This window comes from Cibotium barometz, chromosome 4, assembly GCF_041138505.1.
Source record: "Cibotium barometz isolate CiBa-2024 chromosome 4, ASM4113850v1, whole genome shotgun sequence".
NCBI classification, from domain to species: Eukaryota; Viridiplantae; Streptophyta; class Polypodiopsida; order Cyatheales; family Cibotiaceae; genus Cibotium; species Cibotium barometz.
The window spans coordinates 67,697,422-67,722,542 of record NC_141049.1 but is presented as its reverse complement, the minus strand read 5'-3'; the positions used below and the strand labels follow the sequence as shown (position 1 = coordinate 67,722,542).

General features: G+C 41.1%; 1 protein-coding gene across 2 annotated transcripts in view; it reads right to left on the bottom strand.

Annotated features, from left to right (window-relative positions):
• Window positions 1–25,121, bottom strand: part of LOC147639544 (protein S-acyltransferase 10-like) — a 70,366-nt gene that overhangs the window by 2,771 nt on the left and 42,474 nt on the right. For both annotated transcript variants that reach the window (XM_086792540.1, XM_086792548.1), the window contains exons 6-7: window positions 23,622–23,655; window positions 23,385–23,494 (exon numbers count right to left, since the gene is read on the bottom strand). In XM_086792540.1, coding sequence (XP_086648666.1) covers window positions 23,385–23,494; window positions 23,622–23,655 — 144 coding nt within the window. The remainder of the gene's footprint in view (window positions 1–23,384; window positions 23,495–23,621; window positions 23,656–25,121) is intronic.

Below are 25,121 nucleotides of genomic sequence, written 5' to 3'. Positions count from 1 at the left end.
CATACTCACAACTCTGGAATATCATCCAACTAGTACATAAAAGTAATATCACATGAATCCAGAAATATCTCCTTGCACCATGTCTTTGCTCCTCAAACCAAGAAGATATACACCACTGAGCCCAAGCACTCCAACTTGTGCTATCGTCCGGCGAGGAGTCCACAAGTCTCACATCCCAAATCAGCAAGAGCCGCTTATGATGGTCATATCCTTCAAAAGGCATGAGCACTCCACGTTACGTTCGCACTAGAGTCTTGTGACCAATGTGTGCGCCCAACCCAAACCTGCCTAGCATAGTACACACCGGACCCGCCACTATCCTACTAGAAGCACACCCAAGTCCGTCGAGATGGGTACCATCACAAGTTCCGAAGAGCCAGTCTCGGTCCTCCATCAAATCTCCGAACGCGTTTCCAGATCCAATATCATTGCTCCGTACCTTCACAATTCTTGAGCAACAATTTAATCCACCCTTTAAGCCATAAGATCTCTCAGGCCATATTTACTAAGGTCTTTTCCTTTTGGCCCTTCCATTAGTTTTCTTAAGCCATTTCTAAGCATATTCTCGAGTGATTCTAAATCTCACTGTTGAAAGCAAAGCTGAACACCTTGGTTTCTCTTATTCTAAGGTCTTAATCAAGGTTCTAATGAATTTCTCATCTCAGGACAAAAGCTAAAATATATTTACTATCTACTCGGAAAATTTTGACTACTTATTTCTCTTTATAATTCACTTTAAAGGTGTACCTTTAAGTACCCTATCTCGATCCTTTCCTAGCTTTAAAAGGTAATTCCAGTTAGCCAACATTCTAAGTTGATTTGGCCAATTTTATACGAGATTATAAAGAATCTCTACATTGTCTCTTTAGACTCCTATAAGACATTAATCCAAAGTCCTTCTCTTTCCCTATTCTTTCCAAAATTTGGATTTATTGATGCAAAGTTATACTATGCATAAACGTTCCTTTATCTTGATCCTATGGAACTATAGGTCATCAAAGTTAGACTTTATCTCTCTAGGATTCCACTGTCTCTCTCTACATATTAATCATTTTATTATTTTAATGGTTCTAACTTATTAACCATCTTCTTAATTCTGATGGGGAGCTATTCCCATGATTTTTACCCTATTAGCCTTCTTAAGACTTAGAGAGAAAAAAAATGCAAAACTATATTATACCATATGTTGCACATCTATTCTGCCAAATCCTAAAGAAGTCTCTCTCTAGACTTGAGAACTTCATCACTCCTCCATTTTTGGCCAATTCTAATGGCATTCTAACATGTGAATCTATATATTTTTGTAACATCCGAAAGCTCGGTGGAAGAATCAATAACTTCAATACTCAGAATTCAGCAATCGTTCGCGACGAAGCAATCCCCTTGGCTGTCCTGGCCCTCGGAACACACTAGCCCGTTGATAGAATGACTGATTTATGCTCTACCTATTTATAGGTCTAAATAAAGCTGGTCGGTTGTCTCTACAGGGGTACGTGTAAGATTCCTCTCTCCAGCTTCTGAGATGTAAAGATATAAGAATCTCCCCTTCAGTCTCTTGTAATCATTCCCCCCTTCAGAAGTGAAAAAGATCTTGTTTGACCCTGTTTTAATCTAGAGAGAGATAATACAGTTTTGAAATATTTTTGGATAAGGATTTTCTTCCAGACATTAGGAAGTGATCCCCTGAAACAGAATTTCAATCTGAAATTCCTAAGTTGCATTAGATTTGGACGCTGGGTGAACCAAGGAGTCCCCAAGTTTAAAGTTCTAAGCTTTATTAAATTCTTTTGAAATTAAAAATGTGATATCCTTATTCATTAAGGTTGGAGAATAAAAATAAAAGAAAAATTAAAAAAAATTAAAAATATCTACAAGAAAATAATAAAGAAAAACTCACATGAGGTGATCGTTTATTCTGAATTTTCAGATATTTTATGACACTTTTTGAAGGTTTTGTGACACCTCAGGAGAGGGAAAACCCTCCATCAAGGAGACGTCTAGAAATCACATCGAGGAGGCATTTTTTTATTCAAAAATATCATAAAGTGGCTAGATATTTCATCTCTCCTCTCTCCTCTTCCAAACTAGATCAAAAAGTGGACAAAACTAGTCTAAAACTTGTCCAAAATGGATCAAATTGAAACTGGAAGCCTCTAGATCCCAATTGGGTTTGGTTAGTGGCCTCTCCCTCACCTATAAATAGACTCCCATTCCTTTGTATTTTCATCTTAGAGTAATTCTATGCTAGAGTAATTTTCAATTTTGTGTATTTTTCTCTTCCCTCTTTATTGACTCTCCATTGTGAAGCCTTGGTGCTTCACTAAACCTCTTCTTCTCTTGAAGATTACCCTTTCCCCTTGATGGCCAAGCCTTTTCTTTGAAGGCTACACAACTTTTGCAAAGTAAAGAATCAAGCAAACCAAGGGTAAGCCTAAACAATCAAGTTTATGTTCTCTCTTTAATGTTAATCTTCTTCCTAACCTCCCTCATGCTTGGGAAGCATTTTATGTTAATCTTCTTCCTAACCTCCCTCATGCTTGGGAAACATTTTATTTTATGGTTTTTCTCTTAAAACCATGCTTTTCTTGATTTATGATGAACTAATGTTTATGTTTAAGCTTAGGGTTATGCATAAACTAACTTTTATATTAAAAGCGAAATTTTTAGCATTATCATTTCATAGAAAATACCGGAAAACTATAGCAAAAATTTTATCATTACAAAATGAAGGTTTAAAAGTGTAATTTTGTGCATTCTCAATTTATAGAAAATGTGAGAAAGTTATGGCAAAACTTTATTATTAGAAAATGAAGGTTTATGCATAATAAATTTTCTCATTTCATAGAAAATGTGAAAAAACTATGGCAGAATTTTTATCATTAAAAAAATAAATTTTATGCATAATTAATTTTTATGCTAAAAGTGGAGTTTTAAGCATTCTCCATTTATAGAAATATAGAGGAAGCTATGGCAAAATTTATATCATTAAAAAATAAATTTATGCATAATAATTTTTATGCTAAAAATGAAATTTAAAGCATTATCATTTCATAGAAAATGCGGGAAAGCTATGGTAAAATTTTTATCATTAGAAAATGAATTTACGCATAATAAATTTTATGCTAAAACTGGAGTTTTGAGCAGTATTAATTACCAAAAAAATAAAGAAGATTATGCATAAATTTTTATAGAGAATTATAGAAAGGATTATGAATATAATTTATTTAGATAAAAAAAATGAATTAGTATGTGTGCATAAATATTTTATGCTAAAAGATGAATTTTCATGATATTTTATTTTGAGAAAACTGAGAAGAGAATGTGAAAATATTCATAGGAATGCATTGAAAAAACATGGATAAATTTTTAATCAGAAAGAGCAACATAATTGACTTTTGGGAATACGTCCTGACTCTCGAAAAGTAGAATCTTGGGTATATTCTGAACGGGAAAAAGATTTCCCAGAAAAAGACCAGAAATATGCGTAGTTGGATGGACGTAAATAATTGTGACTGACTTATTCCTAGATTCCCTGGGAAAGGAATTTGGAATACTTGAAAGGTTCGAGGGTCCAAAAGTGAACGAGAATTTAGACTTAATTAAATTGAGTCAAAAAAAAGTTACCTTTAACTGAGCCAAGTAATGGCCGAGACTTAGAAGTTCTGACAGTGTGAAATGTAGAGTAACTGTACTTTTAATCTGGTTGATTGTGGAACAAAGATTCGGATAAATAGATCAAGGAAAGTTAATAATGAAACCTGATTCACTCAAAGTGAAAAGAGACCATCTTGCTTTGGGAATTGGATTGAGGTGTAGAATGATATGTGGGATGATGTGGAGTGATGTGTGGATTGATGTGGAGTAATGTGAAAGGATGTGGAATGTGGGGAATGATGTGGAGTGATAAGAAGTGATGTGTGGAATGTAGGAAATGATGTGGAGTGATGAGAAGTGATGTGTGGGATGTGTGGAATGATGTGGACTAATGAGAAATGTGTGGGATGTGTGGAATGATGTGGAGTGATGAGAAGTGATGTGTGGGATGTGTAGATTGATGTGGTTAATGTGCATTGATGTGGATGATGTAGATTGATGTATGGATGATGTGCATAATGTGGAAATGATGTGGGATAATGTGAGTAAATGTAGAAATGATGTGGGATGATGTGAATGAAAGTGGAAATGATGTGAAATGATGTGAATGGATGTGAATTGACATGAAATGATGTAATATGAATTAATGTGAAAAAATATGGAATTATGAAAAATGATGTGGAATGATGAGAAATGACGAGGAATGATGTGAAATAATGAAGAATGATATGGAAAGATGGAAATATTGCTTGGAAACTGTATTTGTATGTGAAACCTGTTTTTTTAAAGATTGTTTTACGTCAAGAATGCTGGGGGAAGCATTTTGACTATCTTGTGGAATGAGGTCGTGAGGACCTAAGTGAAAATGTTGCAACAGTTGATGGAGAGTCAAAGAAGGACGTCTCGCGTGGCAAGATTGACCGAGGTCTTGACCAGCTTCGGTTCGGTTAATATGGTGAGCTTCCGGTACGGTGGATGAGGGACCAAGGAAACGGCCTATGAGTGAAGCGTTGGGTCATCTACGAAGGAACCTAGAGGGTGCTGACCATACGGTGCTCGGACTCTAAGTCGCCCAAGGTACCCACTTATTCATTAAGGTTGGAGAATAAAAATAAAAGAAAAATAAAAAAATTCAAAAATATCTACAAGAAAATAATAAAGAAAGACTCACATGAGATGAAGGTTCTTTAATTATGAATTTTCAGATATTTTAGAGGACTTTTTCGAGGTTTTGTGACACCTCGAGAGAGAAAACCCTCCATCAAAGAGAGGCCTAGAAATCACATCAAGGAGACATTTTTTTATTCAAAAATATCATTAAGTGGCTACATATTTCATCTCTCCTCTTCCAAACTAGATCAAAAAGTGGACAAAACTAGTCTAAAACTTGTCCAAAATGGATCAAACTGAAGCTGGAAGCCTCTAGATCCCACTTGGGCTTGGTTGGTGGCCTCCCTCACCTATAAATAGACCCCCATTCCTTTGTATTTTCATCTTAGAGTAATTTTATGCTAGTGTAATTTTCAATTTTGTGTATTTTCCTCTTCCCTCTTCATTGGCTCTCCATTGTGAAGCCTTGGTGCTTCACTAAACCTCTTTTTCTCTTGAAGATTACCCTTTCTCCTTGATGGCCAAGGCTTTTCTTTGAGGGCTACACAACTTTTGCAAGGTAAAGAATCAAGCAAACCAAGGATAAGCCTAAACAATGAAGTTTATGCTCTCTTTTTAATGTTAATCTTCTTCCTAACCTCCCTCATGCTTGGGAAGCATTTTATTTTATGATTTTTCTCTTAAAACCATGCTTTTCTTGATTTATGATGAACTAATGTTTATGTTTAAGCTTAGGGTTTTACGCATAAACTAACTTTTATATTAAAAGCGAAATTTTTAGCATTATCATTTCATAGAAAATGCAAAGAAACTATAGCAAAATTTTTATCATTAGAAAATGAAGGTTTATTCATAAATTCAATTTTATGCTAAAAGTGTAATTTTGAGTATTCTCAATTTATAAAAAATGTGAAAAAGTTATGGCAAAATTTTATTATTAGAAAAAGAAGGTTTATGCTTGTTAAATTTTAAGCTAAAAGTGTAATTTCAAGCATTCTCATTTCATAGAAAATGTGAGAAAACTATGACAAACTTTTTATCATTAAAAAATAAATTTTATGCATAATTAATTTTTATGTAAAAAGTGGAGTTTTAAGCATTCTCAATTTATAAAAAATGAGGGGAAGCTATAGCAAAATTTATATCATTAGAAAATGAATTTATGCATAATAATTTTTATGCTAAAAGTGAAATTTTAAGCATTATCATTTCATAGAAAATGCGGGGAAGCTATGGTAAAATTTTTATCATTAGGAAATGAATTTACGCATAATAAATTTTATACTAAAAGTGGAGTTTTAAGCATTATTCATTTACCAGAAAAATAAAGAAGGTTATGCATAAATTTTTGTAGAGAATTATGGAAAGGATTATGAAGGTAATTCATTTAGATTAAAAAAATGAATCAGTATGTGTGCATAAATATTTTATGCTAAAAGAGAAATTTTCATGATATTTTATTTTGAGAAAACTGAGAAGAGAATGTGAAAATATTCATAGGAATGAATTGAGAAAACATGGATAAATTTTTAATCAGAAAGAGAAATCACGAATATAATTGCCTTTTGGGAATACGTCTTGACTCTCGAAAAGTAAAATCTTGGGTACATTAAAAAGATTTCCCAAAAAAAGACCAGAAACATGCGTAGTTGGATGGTGGTAAATAATTGTGACCGACTTATTCCTAGATTCCCTGGGAATCTGGAATATTCGAAAGGATCGAAGAACCAAAAGTGAACGAAAATTTAGACTTAATTAAATTGAGTCGAGAAAAAGTTACCTGTAACTCAGCCAAGTAATGGCCGAGACTTAGAAGTTCTGACAGCGTGAAAAGTAGAGTAACTGTACTTTTAATCTGGTTGATTGTGGAACAAAGATTCGGATAACTAGATCAAGGAAAGTTGATAATCAAACCTCATTCGCTCAAAGCGAAAAGAGACGATGTGGGGAATTGGATTGAGGTGTAGAATGATGTGTGGGATGATGTGGGTGATGTATGGATTGATGTGGAGTGATGTGAAAGGATGTGGAATGTGGGGAATGATGAGAAGTGATGTGTGGAATGTGGGGAATGATATGGAGTGATGAGAAGTGATGTGTGGGATGTGTGGAATGATATGGAGTGATGAGAAATGTGTGGGATGTGTGGAATGATGTGGAGTGATGAGAAGTGATGTGTGGGATGTGTGGATTGATGTGGTTAATGTGCATTGATGTGGATGATGTGGATTGATGTGGATTAATATATGGATAATGTGGATAATGTGAAAATGATGTGGGATAATGTGAGTGAATGTGGAAATGATGTGAATGAAAGTGAAACTGATGTGAATGGACATGAATTGATGTGGGATGATGTGAATGGATGTGAATTGACGTGAAATAATGTAATATGAATTGATGTGAAAAAATGTGAAATAATGAGAAATGATGTGGAATGATGAGAAATGATAAGGAATGATGTCAAATGATGAAGAATGATATGGAAAGATGAAAATATTGCTTGGAAACTGTATTTGTATGTGAAACTCTATTTTTTTAAAGATTGTTTTACGTCAAGAATGCTACGAGAAGCATTTTGACTATCTTGTGAAATGAGGTCGTGGGGACCTAAGTGGAAATGTTGCAACAGCTGACGGAGAGTCAAAGAAGGACATCTCACGTGGCAAGATCGTCAGCCGAGATCTTGACCAACCTCGGTTCGGTTAAAATGGTGAGCTTCCGATACAGTGGATAAAAGACCAAGGAAGCGGCCTATGAGTGAAGCGCTAGGTCACCTGCGAAGGAACCTAGAGTGTGCTGACCATGCGGTGCTCGGACTTTGGGTCGCCCAAGATACCCACCCGTGCGTCGAGGAAGAAAATGAGTTGGAGTTGTTTTCTGAACACGGGCATGGATCTCGTTGATTGGCCTTGCTAGTCTCTTCAACGGATGAGTTCATGGCTCTTTTACATGGATCTTGTTGGTTGATCTAGCTGATCTTCAACGGAGAGGCCATATGGTTTTTATGTGATTATACTCCTAGGTACTATGGGCTAGGAACTATCGAAAAAGTCCCTAAACGAGCAGGTGGTGAGCGTTCTGGTTGCCAATGATGCCATAGATACGCTGAGGAAGGAATGAATGAAAAACTTGATTATATTCCTAGGTAATATAGGCTAGGAACTATTGAAAAGGCCCCTGAGTGAGCAGGTGGTGAGCGTTCTGGTTGCCAATGATGCCATAGGTACGCCGAGGAAAGAATGATTGAAAATTGGACTTGGAACTGAAATACTAAGGATTATGATGAAAACACTGTGATTTTATTGCACTGCTGTTTTGAAAATAGTTGAGTCTAAGAAAAGGCAATTTCATATTGGGTGCGTAAGTACTGTGTCTATTTAATTTTTGCATGAGAGCCGGCTAGGGAGCCTGGGAACTCTTTTCCCTAGTACCCAGGACAAAACATAACCAAGTTTTTATAATGGATCCGATCAATACAGTGGTTGGGCGGTTGGCTAACCCATGGGATTGGATGGGGTTAGGCTGGATGGTTGGATTCCAATTAAAAAAATCAATTCTGTTCAAGTTACGATAGTTGAAGTAAGTCACTAGATAATTCTTGTTCTATGGAAAAGAATCAATGGTTGTGCCTCTTTTGATGAGGAAAAAAGTGTTGATCTCTATGAACCAAGTGCAAGTTTCTCCTTTGATTCGGCCATGTCACCCGCAGGTTCGGTCGGAATACAAAGGATAGTTAAAGACTCTTGACTACGTTAGAAGATTTTCCTGGAGGAAACGTCTATGTTTTCTGGGCGAGGGAAGTTTTTTTCCAGGTTCGGTTTTGGAAGAGCCGCCAGATTAGTCTCTTGTCCGGACATCCGTGGGCGAGGCCCCAAGTGGCAAGCTCTGCCCTGCGCACAAGGTTGCTACTTCCGCCGCTCCCAGCAGTCTAGAGTTTGATGCGCAGAGGGAGCAAGGATCTCACAAGTCGGCCTGTTTGCTGCTGAAAACCCCACGACCAGGTCATTTTGCAATTAATTGCTATTTATGCAGTCGTTTCACACTGCAGTCGGCTGGCCACCTTGCACCTGCTGTGTGCTATATTCTGGATGCCTTGTGGTTTGTCTTGTCTGCTGAAAGCAGCCACCATGGCCTGGCCGACTGGCTAGCCAAGGCAAACAGGCTAGCCGACAAGCAGCCAAGGCCCCTAGGCCTACCCGCCTTGCTGTCTAGGCCACCTTGGGGCTGGCCGACAGCATACTGGCCTTCTCTTGGGCCCCTTGGCCCTCTAGGGTGGCCTCTAAGACCTACCCCATGCAAAGTGAAAGGAGCCTTCACTCCCTTTCTAGGGTAGCCCAAAGAGCTGCCCGCTTTTGTACATGCAACCTACATGGCTTGTACAGATGCTGGGCATCTGGTTACAAACCAAACACTTAGGTCATCTGACATCATTCCAGAGGGAGACTCACAGTATGGACTAGCACTAGGACAATGCACACCTGACCTTGGACGCTTAGAGCGGAACCCTGGCTGACTCATCCCGGACTGAGCTCACATGGAACTAGTTTCCACTCCAGGTCCCGAACCTTCTTGTTCAAATATGCCCACGTGGCATCTAAGTGCGGGATGCACGTGACATCCCCTTCTGCTTAACTTGATGGAAGCAGCATAGTCTCCAAATAGTTCGTCAATAAAGCCAAATTGTCCTTGAAGAAGTCTTTGTCAAGCCAAGCCGCTTTGTGAGTCCCTCGGTTGTGAAACTTCCTAAGGAACTGTCTTTGTCTTCGGCTTGAGCCATGCTTGAAGCGGTGCAAAAGGATCTGTTCTAGAACCATCACTTCAGCTTCATCAACCATGTCTGGTTCCGCTTCGTCTTTAACTTCTGAAGAGATTGGACCTGCATATGGTTTTAGCCAACTGACATGAAACACATCCTACATAGTCCAGCTCGGAGGTAGCTTCAACTTCGTTGAAACCTCATTGATCTTTCTTTGGATAGGAAAAGGTCCGAAACTCGTTAACGATAACTTTAGGCATCGCTTGCCCACCTATTTCAGTCTTTGCTTCATAATCTGAAGATAAACCCAATCTCCTTCTAAGAACTTCACATCCCTCCTGAGAGTGTAGGCCTCCTGTGCTTTACCAACCTGTCTTAAACTAATTCCAAAATCTCTTGGTAAGACTCTGTCATTCTATTTGCTTCAGGCACTAAAGACCAGGTTCTGCTCAATAGCGACTGGAATGGTCTTCCAAACGCTGCTTCATATAGAGTCCTGCCAATAGCTGAAGAAAATGAATCATTCAAAATTGCTTGAACTAAAGACAAATATGATTCCCACTTACCTTACTGATTGTGGACTTAACACTTCAGCACATCAAAGGCCAACTGGTTGTAGATTTCTGTCTAGCCATCCATTTGCGGGTGAAAATGCACTAGAGAAATTCAGTTTAGTACCAAAATTATCAAACAATGCGCTCCAGAAATGACTGGTAAACTTGGCATCTCGGTCTGACACTATGGTCCTAGGGATCCCGCCAATTGGGAACCACTACCGAATGAATAAATGGGTAACATCTTCAGCGGTCACATTGGCCCTACATGGAATAAACATAACAAATTTGCTACATCTAACAACAATAGTTAAGCACTACGTATTACGCTTACCCGGATTGGGAGACAGATTTGTGACAAAGTCCATCGATACATCTTGGAAAGGTCCTTCGGGAATGGGTAAAGGTTGTAACAACCCTATCTTCTTTCCATGAGGAGCTTTCACTTTTTGACACCAGTTACAGTGTTGCACATGAGTGAACACATTGCGCCTCATTCTTGGCCAATAATATTGCCTTTCTAGCTTCTCCAAAGTCAAATTCATGTACCAGTGATGGCGTCATCGGCGTCATCGAGAAGAGCTGCCTTGAACGACTTCATGACACAAAGTCGGCCTTTGTAAAAAAGCCAACCATCTCGTATCAAAAAGTGGCATGGTCCTATGGCATCCAATGTCTGCTCCCACTGTGTACATAATTCCTTGGAATCTGCGAATGTGTGCTTCATGTCATCTAGTCCTATACCAACAAGGTTGAGTCTAGTGGTCTGAATCAATGTCATTGTTCCCTTCCTGCTAAAAGCATCGGCCACTCGGTTGGCCTTTCCTGGAAGGTATTCGATCATACCACCAAATTGCTGCAAGATTTGGCTCCAACGATGCTGACGATCACTCCGTGTGCACTTGGCATTGTTTGAATCCAACGCAATGCTGATAGTCAATGCGAAGCTCAAATTCTTGGCCATAAAGGAAATGCTTCCAATGTTTCAAGGCCCTAATCGTAGATCGAGACATGTAAGCTACTAGGTGACCATTCTGTTGTAACACAGCTCCAATCGCGATGTTACTCGCATCAGTGATTACTTGGAATGGCTTGTTCCATGAGGCAAGCGCTAGACAAGGAGCTTCTCACAAACCCACCTTGAGGTTCTTGAATGCCTCCAACGCACGTGGAGTCATTCGGATCTGCTACCTTCTAGTCTTGACACCCTTAAGCACATCGTTGAGATCTGCCGAGAGATCAGAGAATCTGTCTATGTTGGTGGAGTATGCTTGGCATATGCCAACAAAGGATTTGATGTCGTAGGCAGTTTGTGGTATCTCCCAATCGACAATCTCGACCACCTTGGCCACATCAAGTCGGATGCCCTCAGCACTAATTATGTATCCAAGGTAGTGAACCTCGAACAGATAAAATTCTGACTTCTTCTCGTTGACGTAGAGTGTCACATGCACTCTGCACTCAGTGCATGGTGACAAACTGGCTCATCATCAGCAGTGCAACATTTGTACATTATTAGAACCTAGTAGGATGATATTTGTCGTACGTTGTGACCCCATTGTACATCCTCAGTCCAGGATAAGTCAAGCACGAGCTACGTAGGTCATTCCTCAGCCTTAGCGGGTCAATCAGTCAGTCAAGTCCCTTAACCCACTTGGAGAGAATCATTCATGCAAGTAGAGTCAGTAGAAGCCTTAGGGTTTGCATCAGAAAGAACTTTGCATCCTGCATAATATGCATTCATATGCCTGTGCATCATTTAGAACATCCCAGAAACCTTAGGGAATTTACTAGGATTTATCTGGTATTTTTTCCATATTTTATGGTACTTATTTAGCATTTATTGTCATTTATAAATATAAACTTTATTAAATAAATGACCAGCCAACTTGACCAGCCTCTAGTTAGCAGGGACTCTCGTGCTCTGTCTTGGAAAAGACCCCGTTTGGTTCTGGACTTTTCCCCACGAGGGGGTTTGGGAGTGGAAAGCTAGGAAGTTTTGGGCTTTCCGCCATTGTACTTCATTTCAACACTATGCACAAGCAAGAGTGCATCCTCGAAGGTGGCTGGCTGAAACATACGCACTTCCCATTGGATTTGCGTGTCAAGGCCATGAAAGAACTGCCCTTTCTTGTCCTTGTCAGATATGCCCAATTGCAAACATAAGTTCGAAAGCTTATTCACAAACTGTAAGATTGGTTGTGCGTTTTGACGTGCCGACATAAGCTCATCTTCGAGTCGCTCAAGGTAATGGGGCGGTAGAAACCACCACTTAAGATCAAGGACAAACTCATCCTAGACATAAGCCACCATACTTAGTCTGGTGTGGGCATGAGCCCACTAGGTCTGCCAAGGAATGGCCTCACCTTCTCCAAATACCAACTAGCCAAGATTCTCTATCAGTATCATTCTTTCTAACTGCAACAAAATAAGCTTCAAATTGATGCATGTTGGGGTAAAGGCATTATGCCCACCCTTATAGTGTGTACAAGCCCATGTGTTTTATAGTACATAGTACACTTAGTACTTTTAATGTACTAAGTGCACTATGTGTACTAGTGCAAATATACATGTGTGATAGGGGAGTCACACACTCATACTTGATGAGTTGACTTATCCCCACATATGTCTCTCTCTCTCTCTCCCTTCTTCTCTGTGTATGTCTCCCACATGAAACCCTAACTCTAATCTTCTTTCAACTGGTATCAGAGCCTGGAAGAGTGCTATGTTGTGAAGCGTGCAGAGAGCAAAATCGTGTGCTGTACGGAGCGAGTGCACAACTGGTCGCCTGTGTGCAGAGCTGGTTGCTGGTCAACTGTGTGTCCCTGCGTTGAACCAGTCGCTCGCAGGTAGGTAGGCAAGTATGCATACTCAGGCGGACACGTAAGCAGGCGAGTATGCACACTCAGGCGGACACGTAAGCAGGCGGGTATGCACACTCAGGCAGACACGTAAAAGTTGTTCGCAGAACGTTAACAGGTGTCTCCGTAGCGGGCGGCAGCAAGAAGCCGCCCGCTACGGAGCCGCTGCCCTTCCTCCTCGCTCGCGGCAGCAAGAAGCCGCGAGCGAGGAGGAAGGGCAGCGGCGCCTCACCAGCACGCGCAGGGAGGCCCTCGCTCTCTACAGGGAGAGGTTGTGCCCGTGTGTACACGTGTGCGCGCTTGCAGGTGTACGCGTGTGTGCGCTTGCAGCTTGCAGTTCCCTCCGTCGACGTACCAGCTTCAATTCATCTGCACAATTTTTCTACAACAGCATCAGCACGACCCCCCTCTTTCCTGCAATCAGAAATTACCTAAGGTATTTGCTTCAATTTTTTTTTGGGATTTGCAATTGAGCAGGTTCAATCATCAATTGAGCAGGTACAGGTCCAAATTGCTCAATTTTTGAGCAAAATTGGCAACAATTAGGTGACATTGGTCACATTCCACATCAATTTGCAGGAAATTGGATGTCAAAATTTGGGACTTTTGATGTAATTGTGCCATTGGGCATTCATACATGCTGTATAATGTGAGCAATCTCACATTCGGGCCAAAATTGCAGGAAATTGGAGTGCAGATCAAAGGGCTTTTGTGCCGATTGGGTTGATTTGCATGCAGGCACTGGCATTTGATGCTTTGGGCAATGTGTTGATGCCTGTCAAGCACTCAATGTGCCTGTAAATAAAGGGGCTTTTATGTACTGGATGTATATGTGGCCAGGGGGAAGCATTGTGAAGACTCTGGATGCCTTCATGTGCGTTAATGTACCATGTATGATCAGAAATTGATCTTGAATCAAGGGGCTTTTCAAGATTTTATGCTTGTTGAGCTTGGCAAAGCAGCAGGGAAGACTTTTATGCCTTGAACCCTCAGAAATCCACTTGCAGTCAAGGGACTTTTGCTCAATTTCTGTCCGGGACTGTTGTATGCAGTGGTGGGGACTGTCAAGGTCTGATTTTCACTCATTTGGACAGCCAGGAGAGCATTTATTGCTGCTGTACTTGCTGGTACAGGTTTGGTACAACTTTGTACAAGTTTTGGCATGGCTGTACATTGATTTGAGTGAGGAAAAGGCTCATTTTCAGCTGCTGTACTTGCCGGTACAGGTTTGGTACATCATTGGTGAGCACTTAGTACTGTTGTACAGTACTTTGGAAGGGGAACAGAGCACATCTAAGGTGCTGTCCTAAATCTGCAGCAACCAGATTTTGGTGATTTTATCACATACAGTGGAAGTAGAGTTGCATTTGTGCTTCCGCAGTGGAAAATAAACTTTGGGAGAACAACTGTGAGCACTTTGTGTGCTTTGGTGCAGTGTTTGCACATCTTGCAGGGCGTCAGGAATTGACAAAGGTTGCATATTGGTATGGCAACCACAGGTGAGAGCTCTTCATTGCTTCACATCAAGAAGCTTGAAGGCTCACATAATTATGACATTTGGCAAACCCAGTGCTATAATGTGTTGCTCCAGAAGAAGCAGCACAAGCCCATCAAAGAAAGGGGTGTAATGCCCGCTTCTCTTACTGCTGAAGAATGGGAAGATATGGATGAGCTGGCAAGATCCACCATCATGTTGTCTGTGTCAGACACTTTACTTTTCAGCATACGTGAAGAGAAGACAGCTTGGGGAATGTGGCAAAGATTGCAGGACTTGTATGCCCAGCAAAGTGCCTCAAGCAAAGTGTATTGGTTGAAGAAACTCATAGGTCTTCAAATGAAGGAAGGGGCGTCTATGACAGCCCATTTAAATGAGTTTAATGGTATTGTCAGTCAGGTCATCAATCAAAAGTTGGCAATGGACGATGAGTTCAAAGCCACCTTTCTCTTATGCACTTTGCCAGAGAGTTGGGACACATTCAGGACAGCCACTAGCAATTCAAATGCTATGCTGTCATATGCAGATGTGGAGGTGCTCTCCTTCAAGAGGAGATGAACAGGAAGAACAACTCTGTTGGAAAGTCCAATGCAATGAATGCACGTGGGAGATCCTAGCAAAGGGGTAAAAGCCAAGAATGGGGAAGGAGCAAGTCCCGCTCCAAAAAGGACTTGGAATGCCATTATTGTGGCAAGAAGGGACATATCAAAAAGCAATGCTACAAATGGAAGAATGATCAAAAAGAAAAGGGCAAAGGAAAAGACAAAGACAAAGATGAAGCCAAAGATGCAAAGTCAAAGGGCAAAAGTGGAGTCAAGATTGAAGAAGTCAATGTGTCACATGCAGGTGACAGTGAGGATGAAGTCCTATTCATGTCTTCACTTGATGCCCATTCACTTCTTGCAGGAGATGGTCATGGTATGCACTCATGGATCATTGATTCAGGTGCCTCCTTTCATGTCACAGGTTGCAGAGACTTGTTTGTCAGGTATACTGCTGGCAATGAAGGAGTAGTTTATTTGGGTGACAACCATGCATGCAAGATTCTTGGCAGAGGTGATGTGAGGCTTGTGTTTTCAGATGGCTCACAGCTTATGCTCCATGATGTCAGGCATGTGACTGAGATCAAGAAGAACCTGCTTTCTACTGGACAGCTTGATGATGCTGATTATGTTACCACATTTGGTCGTGGAAAGTGGAAGATAAGTAAGGGCTCACTGGTTGTTGCCAGAGGCTCTAAGGTGGACACTCTTTACTTCATGCATGAAGGTGTTTCTCACCATGCTAATGTAAATGCAACCGAGCTACCGGAAATCTCTGTGGCATAGCCGGTTGGGACACATGAGTGTCAAAGGAATGGAGCAATTGTCTCGTTTTGGTTACTTGCCTTCTCTAAAGTTCTCAAGTTTTCAGTTTTGTGAGCATTGTATATATGGCAGGCAACTCCAGTGCCCCCACAAGAAAGCTCTTGGACAGAAAGATGCTCAGTTAGAGCTTGTGCATACAGATGTATGTGAGACGCCTCAGCTTTCTTTGGGAGGGGCAAAATATTTTGTGTCCTTTATTGATGATGCCACACGCAAGGTGTGGGTTTATCCTCTTCGTTTGAAGAGTGATACATTCTCAGTGTTTGTAAAGTTTGTTGCTCATGTTGAGAATCAAACTGGCAAAACACTGAAGGCTTTGCGTTCCGACAATGGTGGAGAGTACATGTCCAAACAGTTTCAGGACTTTGGTGATGCTAAAGGCATCAAGAGGGAGCTCTCTACTCCTTATGATCCTCCACAAAACGGGACAGCAGAGAGGATGAACAGGACCATTCAGGAAAAGGTCCGTTCTATGTTGTCACATGCTGCATTACCTCATGGTTTTTGGGCTGAAGCTATTATGACAGCCGTTCATCTTATAAACAGGTCACCTAACACGAGGCTTGGTGGGAAAGTGCCAGAGGAAGTATGGACAGGGAAGCCTCCGTCCTACAAGCACTTGAGAGTGTTTGGTTGTGTTGCGTATGTGCAAATACGCACCAAACTTGATCCTAAGTCTCACAAATGCATATTCCTAGGTAAAATGGGGTATAGACTTTGGGATCCAGTGAATAGAAAGATTATACGCAGCAATGATGTCATTTTTTATGAAACATGCATGTATAAGGAGCTTGCAAGGCAACAGGAGCCTAGCAGAGTCATCTTTGATGATGATGGACATCATGAACAACAACCAAGGGCTGTAAATCAGCCATTACAGCAGCAAAACCAGCCCTTAAATGGTGCTGAAAATGGTCCAAATGGACAGCCAGAGATGGCAAAAGATATCCCTATGGATATCCCACAGTTAGAGGAGATACCGGGCATGATATTTCAACCTTATGGCATGGAACAGGAGCCACCGATAGGTGATATGCAGGCTGGACAGCAACCTGCAAATGATGGTCATTGGGTACGGAGGTCCACAAGACCCTCCAGAGCCCCTGACAGGTTTGTTCCAGGGGCTGACTACTTGATGCTCACTGACTGTGGGGAGCCCCTGACAGGTTTGTTCCAGGGGTTGACTACTTGATGCTCACTGACTGTGGGGAGCCCTCATGTTATAAGGAGGCTTTGCAGAGGGAAGACACGGCTCTTTGGGAGCGTGCTATGAAGTCAGAGATGGATTCTCTGCACAAAAATGGAACATGAAAGTTGGTGCATTTGCCTACGGGCAAGAAGGTTTTGCCATGCAAGTGGGTTTACAGGCTCAAAGTTGCACCAGATGCAAAGCCAAGATACAAAGCCAGGTTAGTGGCTAAGGGCTTCAAGCAGGAATATGGTGTGGACTTTGATGAGATCTTCTCTCCAGTGGTCAAAATGACCACACTTAGAGCTGTATTAGCTTTGGTTGCTCATGATGATCTGGATTTGATTCATATGGATGTGAAGACTGCTTTTCTTCACGGTGATCTCCATGAGGAGATATATATGCAACAGCCAGAGGGTTATGCAGTGAATGGAAAGGAGAAGCTTGTATGCAAGCTGAAAAAGAGTCTTTATGGGCTTAAACAGGCACCAAGGGAATGGTATCATAAATTTGATACATTCATGAAATCCCAGGATTTCAGGAGAAGTGACATAGATCACTGCTTATACACCAAGAAAGCTTTGGATGGCAGTCTATTGATCCTCATCTTGTATGTTGATGATATGTTGATTGCCGGGAAATCTCGTAAAGAGATGGATGCCTTGAAAAAGAGGCTGCATCAGACCTTTGATATGAAGGATTTGGGTGATGCAAATCACATTTTGGATATGCGGATACTTCGGGACAGAAATCAGCATGTGTTGTATTTGTCTCAGAAGGAATACATTGGCAAAGTTTTGCAGAGGTTCAATATGGACGGGGGGAAGAAGACTAGTACTCCTTTGCCTCCATATGTGAAACTCAGTGCTATGGACAGCCCACAGTCAGATAGTGACAGGGCTGAAATGGCCAAGATTCCGTATGCTTCAACTTGTGGCAGCCTCATGTATGCCATGGTTGCTACCAAGCCGGACATTGCATTTGCAGTGGGAGTGGTTTCTAGATACATGGCCAAACCTGGCAAGAAGCATTGGGAAGCAGTGAAAGGTGTCATGAGATACCTCAAGGGCACACAGGATATGTGCATCTGCTTTGGCAAACAGGATGCATTAGTGCATGGTTACACGGATTCGGATTATGCCGGTCATCCAAATAACCGGAAGTCTACTACCGTTTATGTGTTTACATTCATAGGAGGTGCTGTGTCATGGATATCCAGGATGCAGAAGTGCACTGCCTTATCTACTACAGAGGCCGAGTATATTGCAGCCACCGAGGCTTGCAAGGAGGCATTATGGCTATCTCGGTTAGTGGTTGATTTGGGTTATACAGGGGATATTCCATTGTTGCATTGTGACAGTCAGAGTGCCATCCAGTTGGCAAAGAACCCTGTCTTTCATGCAAAGACGAAGCATGTGGATGTGAAGTATCACTTCATCAGAGAGGCGATAGAGAACAAGCAAATTCAGCTTGTTAAGATTCATACGGATGACAACCCGGCTGATCTGTTGACAAAGAGTTTGCCTCCAGAGCGATTTGCTCATTGCAGACACTTGATGGGCACTGGATGAGGCCAGTTTCAGCCTTGATATGGCCTTGTATATTATCATGTACATGCTGATTTTTTTTTCCTTCATTTAAGGGCACTTTGCCTTTAAGTGGGAGGTTGTTGGGGTAAAGGCATTATGCCCACCCTTATAGTGTGTACAAGCCCATGTGTTTTATAGTACATAGTACACTTAGTACTTTTAATGTACTAAGTGCACTATGTGTACTAGTGCAAATATACATGTGTGATAGGGGAGTCACACACTCATACTTGATGAGTTGACTTATATACATGTGTGATAGGGGAGTCACACACTCATACTTGATGAGTTGACTTATCCCCACATATGTCTCTCTCTCTCTCTCCCCCTTCTTCTCTGTGTATGTCTCCCACATGAAACCCTAACTCTAATCTTCTTTCAATGCAGCCAGAAATAAAGAGTTGTGGGATTGAGTTTACCATTATACTTACTGAAGTTCATCCTCTCGGGAGGATGAACTCGAGGAAGTCATTGGTGTCGCTCTTGCGTCTAAGGCCGCAAGATATCTTTCATGCTCCACACGTTGCCTAGCGTTGTCTTGTGTAGTAGCACAGGATGTTGCTACACGGTCTTCTATCAATCGAATCTCCATTGCTCGCATCTACAACTCAAGGGTCGAACTCGGCTGCAATCCTAACCCTTCAAAAGGGTCATTCGGTAGAGGATCTAGAAACAGAAGGAGAGAGAGGAGAAGACAGAGAAAAAGGGGCTGGAAAATGGGTTCTCTCTTCCAAGGCCAAGATTTGCGCCTTTTTCTCTTCCAATTTGGTTCTCTGGTCTGCGAGTGCTCACATTATCGTCTGGAACATGTCATGCACACTCATGTCTGCCCCTCTCCAAGAGAGACTTTCTGGAGGCTTTTGGAGGCTAAAAACCAACCGTCCTTCTAGAGACAGGAGTCGCACCGAAAAGGGTGGTCCACCGGTGTCTAGAAACCAAACCACACAAGCGAGAAAAAAAAAATCTTTCTTTTTTTTTTTGGTTTTCTGGCTGAATCTTCACACTCGAAGAGAGCTCTGATACCAATGTAACATGCAGAAGCTCCGTGGAAGAATCGAAGAGAGCTCTAATACCAATGTAACATGTGGAAGCTCGGTGGAAGAATCGGTAACCTCAATGCTCAGAATTCAGCAATCGTTTGCGACGAAGATAACGCACAGCATAGAGAGAGATGTGCAAAGAGAGAGAGAGAGAGAGAGAGAGAGAGAGAGAGAGAGAGAGAGAGAGAAAGAAAGAAAAAAAGATTAACGTCCACGGGAGGCCGAATCCGACCTATGAGACAGATCAGGTACATCCATTTACATTCCACTCTGGGTATCGATGCCAAAGAGGCATAAAACTGAAAACAAAATAACTCAAAATGAACTCTTAAGACTCTTAAGAGTTTAAATTACAATGGGTTCTATTGCATCTAGTTCGAAATTGAGGTTCAAAATAAAAATAGCTATATTTCATCCATGGATGGATTTACTCTTGAGGGGGGTGGGGTACGGAATTCTTTAATGATTGCTTGTCCTCCTCTGTATATTGCCCATTTGCCATTCTTTCTTGCATCTTTAACTTTATTCAACTCTGCCGATTTGTTCTTGAGTTGTAGCGGGGTGAGTTCATCAGCTATCCATACCTTTGTCCCTTGGAGAGACCTTGTTTGCTTCATCACTGCTATTTTCTCATTGTTGTCCATATAGGAGACTTTTGCCTGTGTACCCTTTACTATAATAGAGATAGGGTCTCCTAAGTCCACGAAGTGGACACAATATTGGGTCCCGAATACCCTTTGTAGGGTCCTCTCCACGAATCGTGTATTTACTTTATTAGAATGATGTACATCTGTAAATAAAGACTGGTTCTTGACCTGCACTCTTCACCTTGGCTGGAGCACTCCCCTTGGCTGTCCTGGACCTTGGAACACACTAGCCGTTCGTGAATTATGAGATAGAATGACTGATTTATGCTCTACCTATTTATAGGTCTGAATAAAGCTAGTCGGCGGTCTCTACATGGGTCGTCCTGCTGCTAAAAACCCCACGACCAATTAAATGCTATTTATGCAGTTGTTTCACACTACAGTGGGCTGGCCACCTTGCACCTGCTGTGTGCTATGTTCTGGCCGCCTTGTGGTCTATCCTGTCTGTTGTTGCAAGCACCCACAATGGCCCTGGTCGATTGGCTGACCAAGGCCAACAAGGTTGGCTGACAGGCAGCCTAGGCCCCTAAGCCTAGCCACCTTGCTATCCAGGCCACCCTAGGGGTGGCGGACAGCATACTGACCTTCTCTTGGGCCCCTTGGCCCTCTCTAGGGTGGCCTCAAAGACCTACCCCATGCAAAGTGAAATAAGTCTTCACTCCCTTTCTGGGGTAGCCCCTTTTCTACATGCTCCTACAAATGTTGGGCATCTGGTGTTACAAACCAAACACTCAAGTCATCTGACAGCATTCCAAAGCGAGATTCACAGTACGGACTGGCATTGCTTCATGTGCAAGACAATGCACACCTAACCTTGGACGCTTAGAGTGGAACCCTGGCTAACTCATCCCGGACTGGGCCCACATGGGACCAGTTTCCACTCCAAGTCCCGCACCTTGTTCAGATATGTCCACATGGCATCCAAGTGCGGGATGTACATAACAATTTTTGCATGCAAGATTTCCATAAATTTTTGTGAAAATTTAAAGCCATGAGAAAAAAAAATTTTGCGAAAATTTAAATCATAGTTGCCAGGCGTTTCATGAAACGCGTTTCATAAACGTTTCTTTCAAATCCCGCATGTTTCAAAAACGTTTCATACAAAACAGGGGGGTTACAAGCCCCAAAATTTATATATAAGTTTATAATATGTAAAAAATATGTTGCCTTTCTTGCAAAACAATATTAAACATGCATCATTTACACATTAAAACATTTTTTCAAGTTAAAACTAAAGAATCTGTGTTAAAAACGCTGAAATCGTACAATTCCCAGGTGGACATGAATGAAACGCATTTCATTTGTATGAAACGTTTACGAAACATTTCATTTCATTCAAACTGAATGAAACGCGTTTCATTGCAACTATCATTTAAAGCCATGAGAAAATACCACGTGCACACCTTGATGCACAAAAATTAGATACTCTTAATACAGTGTACATTAAACAATTAATTCTTTTTATCTAAACCCTAAGAATGAACCGTAATACTTTAACCTTTGAAAATCTAAGGAACTTTATTTGAATGGCCTCTGAACAAAAATATCCAAAAAGGTAAGGTATTCAAAGGTTTTGTTGAGTCCACGTATATCTAGCCTAATTATTCCTAAGGTTGACTATAAATGAATTGCAGTGGGTCACTTTATTAATGTAACAATTTTAAAAAATGGAGTCCTATGATCAAAAAGGACATGTGAATAAAGACATTATTTATTGTCTCTATTAAGTTTACAAAGAGTTCTATGGTCAAAGAAAGGCAAGTTTATTTGATAAAAATAATATTTCTTGTCTTTGTTGATTTACAGAGAGCAAAAATATGAAGAAAATAAACACACAATAATACAAACATTCAAATACGAAAAAGGACTCATGTGCTTACAAGAATTCAAATTTTTTAAAGAGTGTGGGATACCTACTTGAGATGTGGTTGAATTAATGAAGTGCACACTTGCTAGGGATTTTTTTTTTTAACTCCAAATTGCTTAAGAGCTCCACGAATTTTCCTCCTTAATTTCAATGCCCAAAAGCCCTCATAAAGGTGTGCGAATGTACAATAAACATGGCCTACCACTACCTAGTCTAGAAAGTACTGCTTGTACTTGTGTAAGAGGAGATGTAAGGTGAATATGACAGCATAGGGAGCTTCAAAAGATTTTCCAGCTTGGGAAGAGAGCTTTTTATAGGTATTCTAGCCTATGCATGCACCACTAGTGCTGTAGGAGTTAATGCTCAGTTAATGGCGGCTCATGCATCATGCACATATGCATACCTCATTTTGTGGGCTTGAACCTTAGTGAACTAAGACTTACTTTTTGTTAACAATTAGAGATAAGAACAACCACAAGATTCTTTTGGGACCTAAGTGCTTTCACACAGGGGTACACACTTTTTTTTTGGGTAAAAAGGTACCTTCTATTGGTTCAATGTACAAAGAAAGAAGCCCTCAAAAGTGAGGCAAACTTCGTGAGGACACACACAAGTTAAAAGCAGTTAAAAAACAAAGCCAACTGGCCACCATCGATCTAATGGAGATGGATGCTGTGTGCACATAAGTACAAGTGCGCCTTTATAATTTTTCTAGGCATGTGAACCTTTAAAAAATTCAAGGTTCACATCAAAATTTAAATTTTCAAAGGCTTTTACTTAATTTCGAGTAATTTCCCCATGTGCACATTTCATTACACATTTTTCCTTCTTCCAACAATACACCGTTTTATTATTTTGGCCCAATTTTCTTTTATTTAACAATTTTCTTTAACCATTTTTCGAATAACTCCTGCCATTTCCAAGTTTGGTTTAAGTCGAGTAACAGATTTTTCAGGCTTCAATCTTCCCTCCCATCTTTTTTCCTCTCCTCTTTTCCCTTCCTGTTACACTTTCTTTCCTCTCCATTCTTTTCCCTTCTCTCTTCTCCTCCTCCCATCCCCCTTGTTTGTATCATCCCTGTTAACATTGCCCCTGTTTCAGCCCCTCAAAAGTTCCATGTCTATTTTCATTCTCATTTCCCTGTTACTATGAGCTAAAGAGCTACTCTGACGTTTGGTAATCATTCCCACCCTCACAGTCAAAGCAAAACTTAACCTGCTTCTATCCAACCAGAAAATTCAAGGATCAAAGAATTCTAAGAGTAGCCAACTAGTAAACAGAGATATGAACATTTTTTGGACAAGATGCTTACCAAAACCTACAATGGTTGCCATATCCCACACAAGTGCCAAGCCAAGCGCAGTAATGATCAAATCGAAGAACACATTTGTTACAATCATGGCAGTGTTTTGACCGTGGAGGCTGCAGAAACATTCATGTGTACGTCAATAGTTGTGCAAATAAAGAAGTCACAAAAGGTACAGATTATGAAACCCATGTATTAACAATATAACCAAGCAGCTAAAAACAGCAAGAACTCATACTTAACCTGAAACACTCGGCAGGTGGGGCATGTCCTGTTACTGCAGCAATCAGAAGGAAGTGAACATCAGATGTTTTTAGATGTTCATTTGACACAATGCAAGTAGTTCTACAACCTTAAATTGGACAGAAAAACACGCTGAATCATATCTAAGAATTCAAGAAGCATTCACAAGATGGACCACAGCTTTTGAGTAGACCAAGAAGCATGTGAAGTAGCAGCCAAGGCTTAAAAGGGTGATAAGGACAATAGAGGCACCCCAACCACTGTTGTGTTTGCGTTTCCATGACTATTTAAGAATGATAAATCACAATGGCGTGAAACATATCCATAGTCACCAGAAACACCACGAGGTTTATATGTTTCCAAGTTTCTCAGGTTTTTTCTAGAAATTTTGTCCCTCAACACCCAAAAAAAAGTGCCAATACATTGAAAACCACAAAATTAATGTTGCTTTTTCAAAAGAGAAGGATGGTATAAGAAAGGGAAAGAGAAGGGAGAAGATAAAGGAGAAGAGGAAGAAAGAAGAGAGAGTATTATCATCCTTGGGAGGACAAAATGACCTATGGGACCTGAAAATTACAATACAAGAAAACAAGAAAAAGTCTCCTTCCTCGTGCGCACGGAGCTATCATTTACAAGATGCATCTGTATCCAATGTAGTCCAGGTGGGGCCATGTGGCCCAAGTGCTAAGAAGAGAGAGTATTATCATCCTCGGGAGGACAAAATGGCCCATGGGACCTGAAAATTACAATACAAGAAAACAAGAAAAAGTCTCCTTCCTCATGCGCAGGGAGCTATCATTTACAAGATGCATCTGTATCCAATATAGTCCAGGTGGGGCCATGTGGCCCAAGTGCTGTTTAAGCTGGTGCTCTGGTGCTCCATAAGGTGCTGCCAGTAGTCAAGAATGGCAGCTGTGAAGGTGCCCAATGCTGTGGGGGTGCGAAGGCTAGTCTGGAGGAGCTCCCGGAGACTGTCATATCCATGGAGTAACTGCATAAACCAGCCTTTGATGTGTGAGTAGGCAGGACATACCAAGTGACATGCTCCTCCATATCCTCAACCTCTACCTTCACAGAGTGCAAAGTCAAGCATTCTCTAGCTGGTATCCCAACACACATTAGTGTGATTGGGTATGGAGTATCCAACTCCTACTGGCATGGGAGTATGGAGGCAAGGGTTCTTCACCTTATTGTTTGTGTGTAAAAGTTTACTGCTCAAAGGTTATTTATGATTGGTGAATGTAAAGATGGTGAAGAGTGTGGCCTTGGTCCCAAGTGTATGTAGTCTAGTGCTCTGGGTAAATGTATGTGCAACAGCTCAAACTTGAACTGTCGCTCGGCAGTCTAGCATCTCTAGTGTAAGGCCTCCAAGGAGAAGGTAAAGAAGAAGGAAGGGAAGCAGGCTGCAAAGGGGCAAAAGCCAAGGAGGAGAAGAAGGTGCAGGTTGCAATGATGCTGCAATCAGGAGGCAAAAGTGTGATGAACCAGCAAAAAGGGGGT